Genomic DNA, 5,722 nt, shown 5'->3' with positions numbered 1-5,722 from the left:
TTCTGTCTCTTACAATTTCTCATTGTTGGGAGTAGAATTATACATTTCATACTTTTCAGTAGGAAAATGATAACCATTGGCCTCAGATAAAAAAATGCCCAACTAAAATAAATAAATTTATAAAAAAAAATGCAGCAGGAGGCAGTTGACAGAAGCAAGGACAAAAAAAGAATATCAGAAGGTCAAGTTTCCTTTAAACATGCTCTAACCCCTCAACTTCCTCCAGTTATACAATATATAATACTACTTTCACAACTATAATTACAACAATGTGCCAGGCATGACTCTAAGCATTTTATGTATTATAACTTCTTTATGAAGTAGATACTATTTTTGTTCCCATTTTACAGATGAGAAAACAGAGTAAAGAGACTTATATATCAGTTTAAATTCTTATTGAACTGTCAAAAGGCATAATTATTTGATCATATATTGTAGAATTCCATGAAGAGCAGAATCTTGAATTGGGGTTTTACTACAACAAAGCTTGAGTTTCTTCATGGACAAGGAACTGCTATGGCGTAGTGCCTCATTAATACTGTTACAAATGCTGTGGCTAAATATACTGTTGTTTATGAATATGTCTGAAATGAGTCTTCAATCATTCAGTCATTTCAATCAGTAAAGTTATTCTGGATCTAGAAATGACTAAAATCACATTGATAACCCTCATGAACCTTACTTTTGGGTGAGCTACCTATGGGACAAGGCTAAGGCTAATTACAGATGCTCATGTATAAAAAGATTTTGGTATTATTCGTGGAGTTTGTATTTTAGTTAAGAATATTTGTTAGCCAATCATTTCATCCACCTAACTCAATGATCCTGCATTATAAACTCAAAACCACAGAATTAAAAAGTAAGACACACATATAATTATGATTTCCAAAAAGTATTCCAAGTTTGAACAAAGCTTGAATGTTAAAGTAAGATGAGAGAACTAATTTTTATTTAGAAAGAAAAAGTTCACTTCACTGGACTTCCTTTTAACTCTTACCCACAATCCTGAAAATAACAAAAAGCCTATGGGGAAGAAAAAAAAAAAGAGAAAATAAAGAATTATAAGGCAACTGGCTCTGATTCTTATTTATGACACCTAAGAAGGCAATGACACCCCATTCCAGTACTCTTGCCTGGAAAATCCCATGGATGGAGAAACCTGATAGGCTGCAGTCAATGGGGTCGGGTCGCTAAGAGTCGGACACGACTGAGCGACTTCACTTTCACGCATTGGAGAAGGAAATGGCAACCCACTCCAGTGTTCTTGCCTGGAGAAGCCCAGGAACGGGGGAGCCTGGTGGGCTGCCGTCTATGGGGTCGCACAGAGTCGGACACGACTGAAGCGACTTAGCAGCAGCAAGAATACCTTAATTTCCTGGGGAAGTGTGAGCCACCGAACTCCAGGGAGATTGTCTAAAAGTACTGCACTGGAAGCATCATATTGCTGTGTGCTGGGACTGGCGCTCGAATGTAGCTTAGTGGGCTGAAGTGCTCTTTGAAAAAACAAGCTGAAAAAATGATCCAAACGAGGAACATTCTCAAGCTGGCAAAAGGCACTGAAAAAACAAGAGCTGTAATGTTAGAACAACACATGGAAATGGTGGTCATCGCTTGTACAATCCTGAAGGGACTGGATCTTGCCCAACTACCTAGGTTCTCTTTTACTCCTCTCTTCATAAGATTTATAGCCATAATGTTACTGATGGAGTGTGTTAAGAAAGTCACCCTGTCAACATTTTTTACCCTAAAACTTTATTCTCAAATGCACTGGGCAGATGGTACTATGGGAAAACCACAGGGCTAACACAAGTGGTATATCTAAAACAGAATGGGCTGAAGTACGCTTTTGGCAAAAAATGTAAGTTGCTTTCACTTTTGATTATTTCTCAACCATTTACAACTCCCAATATCTTTCAGTCAGCATAGGGTAACAAAAAGATTTTGAGCTTCTAGAACAGATCTGACTGAATACTGTCACTGCTTTTCACTAGGTAGATCTCTTAGGAAAATCATCTAACCTTTCTCTGAACTTTTGTTCCCAACTCTAAAAACAGGGATAATACAATCTAACTCTCATGAAAAGTACCTAGTATACAGTAAGTACTTATTATGCCTATTACTTACTGGTATACAGTAAACACATGATTAGCCTAAGTTATTTCCTCCCCTCTTTGCTAATGAAGGCATAGCTATTTAAAAACTGAAAAAAAAAAACAGAAAAAAACTTGGTTTCAACGATGTAAAAGTAGTATAGCATTACCTACAACCATTCAGTGGTATAGACTACTGGATAACACAATAACACATATATATATATATATATATATATATATATATATATATACCATTAATATATCAGAATAATATTCACTGATTCATTCAACTAATTACTTGAGTGCCTACTGTGTTTCAGGCACTATTCTCATGGGTGGAGGTACAGCAATAAAAATATCAAGACAAAAGACAAAGTCTCTACTCCCATGGAACTCACATTCTACTGGAGAATGATGATAAATGATCAAAAAGTAAAAACATGAACTTGTACAAAGGACTAAGCAGAGAACAGGACTGTCTGAATAGGTGAGGTGACTGGCTGGCTATTTTAAATCAAATGGTTAGGGAAGGAGGAACAGGGCATTTAAGCTGAGGTCCTGACATCAAGAGGGTCTAGTGAGATGGAAGAGTACAAAAGCCAGGGTGGGAACAGGCTTGACCAGGATGCCTGCAGAACAGTACAGAAGGGCAGTATGGATTGAGATCTGAAATCAGAAAGGTATGTGGGAGCCACATAATAATGTAGAAAGATCATTCTAACTTTGGAAATTAAAAGAGGCAAGAATGGGCAAGGAAATCAGGAAGTTACTGTATTTAATGAGCCACAGCAGTAGTTAGGGTCATAGTGAAGATGGAGAGAAATGGATGGATTTGAGATTTGTTTTGGAAACAGGTTGATTAGGATTTGCTGATGGATTGGCTGGGAATGATGAAGGAAGCATATCTTTAATTTGATCACAACACTAAACTTTGTTAATCAGTTTTCTGTTGCTTACAGAGGACTAACCAGCTCACAACTTACAAATGGTAATATAAGTTTTGGACTTTTTAGTCATTTCATAATTTTTTACAATGGGCCTTTAATATCTTTCATAATCAGAAAAAAACTTGTGATTAAAAAATTATTGCAAAATAACTATTAATATCATGGGTCCATACTGCTTCTTGGTTTCAATAACTCAGTGGATCTTGACATTTATTATTTTAGTTTGCCTTTCAAATTCTAACTTGGGTAAGAAAAAACTGCTTAAATTTGCTGACAACTTGGAGATGCTTCCAAATCAATGGAAGCTAAATATCAAAATGAAATTCAGAGAAATCAAGAGTCCCTCTTCCCTCAACCTACTTCATTGGAATTTATAGAACAACTCCAATTGCTTTATCTTCATATACAGAATTCATTAGAGGAATTTAATCTTTGATTATCTCTAGTTTTTGAAAATAGAGATTCAGTTAGGGCAAAGCATAGCAATATTTGCTCATCTAGTATAAATTTAAGGAGGTAGTTTATAACCACCTTAAGAGTCCTTACTTTCATTGGTTAACATTTTTCTTACTAGTAAAAGGTAAAAGCACTATATATGAATGCCTAGCCTTTTGTAGTTCACACATTTAGAAAATGCTAATACGTAATTGGATTTGAGAGAAAAGTGTCTCCTATGAGGCTCCTGGAGGAAAATACTGCAAATTAGACAATTTCTCCAGATGACATCATCACAGAAAATTCTTTTAGGCAGCTCTGAGAACAGTGACAACAAAGCTGATACTACTATGGTTTGGAAAAGTGCATAAACTGTCTTTGGAATTTTTATATTGATATACTGTAAAGGCTTTAAATTAAAGGTACTATTTTATATTTTAGCCCTTTGAAGTACTGGGAATTACAAAAATCCTCCAAAGAGAAAAAAAAATCTATTTCTCACTCATAATTTTACATGTTCAAATGTTAAATGACTACCTCAAATTTCCTTCTTCAGATCAAGAAAGATGTAGCACATATTGCGAGGTTAAAACAGCAAGAAGCAGAAAAATATGCACACTGTGAGCTCACATGTAAAAAAAACAATGTGTATATTCATATTGTATAGACAATATTGGGTTGGCCAGAAAGTTCATTCAGGTTTCTCTGTAACATCTTGTGGGAAGAAAAACAAATGAACTTTTTGGCCAACCCAATATATGGAAGAATATACGTGAAAATAAATAGTCAATTACTTTCTCCACTGTGTCTTTTATTTTAATAGCACATTTTTTTATTAAAAAAAATTTTTAAGGAAAAATATCACATTTTAGGATAGTAATTTGACATTGGTCTTATAAATCAGAAGAAAACACAAAAAACTTATTGGAAATCTTACTCTTTTCTGTACCTGTTCTGAAGAAACGCTCTTACATTTGCCCCTACAAAAATATATCAAATCACAATGTAATTGCGCTTACATCACTATTTCACAAGACTTATGAGATCATAAAAGAAAAAGCACTGGATCAAATGAAAAACTGCCTATAGCTGTAAAATAAAAGCCAGACATGAAGGATGAGAAAATAAGAAAAAAAAAAAACAACAACTAACTTGACAACCAAGGAACACTATTAAGCACAAAAAATAATTCAGAATCATATACTTAAAATGTGAGATTCAATTCAAAGAAGTACTCACCTATCTAAAGAACCATACATAAATTTTAAGGTTTGGGCAACATCTTCTATCATATTCCTTAGCTGAGGAAGAGGTACTCTAAAAAAAAGCAAAATACCGTCTGTTCATTTATAACATAGGCAACTGATTTCATAACAAAAGAAGCAGATCTTTACATTATATATATATATATGAAAAATGTGAAAAATATGTATGTTAACTATGAGTACAGCTGTGTAAAATGGTTGTTTCCTGCATAATCAAAAACTCTGATGTCTAGATTTGGGGTTCTAACATGGGTAAGTACAAACTTTTATATCACCATCTACATGGAAATTACTTAATCCCCTTAGGATTTAATTTCCTTCATGTGTAAAATGGGACCATAATCACTAAACCTTCTCAGGTTCATTTTGAGGATTAAATAAAAGTAATACATATAAGAAGTTGGTGCAATATCTGGGCCCATAGAAAGAAATGCGAATTCTTGACACTTTCCCGTAATACTAAAATCTCAACTGAACCTCTAACTCTTGTGACAAAAAGACACCCCTTAATGAAAGAGAAAGGAAAGAAAGTAGGAGAAAGGAAAGAAGTGGACTTAACACTTTCTTATTGAAGCCTTGTAGGAATTTTACAAAGCGGGTCTTATTATTCCCATTACACCAATGGGTAAACTGAGGTTTAAGAAGTAACTTCTGCAAGGAAACCCAGGGAGTTGAACCTGCTGGTGGGCTCCAAAGTTACTCTCTCTACTACCTCACACTGTCTTCCTGGTTACATCCTCACTATTCACTGCAGCCATCACAGTAAGATGATCTCCCTACCGTGAAAACACATGTTACTACTGGAGTATATGCTCCACTCTGTCCTCTGTGGGGCAATACTTTTCTCATCCTGATTGTAAAAGGTATAGTAATGAAGAAAGAAACATACAGACTGTGGCATTAAGACAGAGAAGGGAAAAAAATCCCAGGGACGCCAGTTCAGTTACAAACCACATGCATGATGCTGGAGATACAGAAATGT

General features: G+C 35.0%; 1 protein-coding gene across 8 annotated transcripts in view; it reads right to left on the bottom strand.

Annotated features, from left to right (window-relative positions):
• Positions 1-5,722, bottom strand: part of INTU (inturned planar cell polarity protein) — an 86,631-nt gene that overhangs the window by 34,420 nt on the left and 46,489 nt on the right. For all 8 annotated transcript variants that reach the window (XR_014068150.1, XR_014068149.1, XR_014068151.1 and 5 more), the window contains exons 7-8: positions 4,715-4,792; positions 1,367-1,556 (exon numbers count right to left, since the gene is read on the bottom strand). Coding sequence is in view for 5 of the 8 variants with exons in the window: in XM_081538161.1 (XP_081394287.1) it covers positions 1,367-1,556; positions 4,715-4,792 (268 nt within the window). In the remaining 3 variants the exon portion in view is untranslated. The remainder of the gene's footprint in view (positions 1-1,366; positions 1,557-4,714; positions 4,793-5,722) is intronic.

Source organism: Giraffa tippelskirchi, chromosome 11, assembly GCF_054371585.1.
Source record: "Giraffa tippelskirchi isolate mGirTip1 chromosome 11, T2T-mGirTip1v1.2.pri, whole genome shotgun sequence".
NCBI lineage: Eukaryota > Metazoa > Chordata > Mammalia > Artiodactyla > Giraffidae > Giraffa > Giraffa tippelskirchi.
Note: the sequence above shows the minus strand (reverse complement) of the source record. Positions and strands in the feature narration are given on the sequence as shown.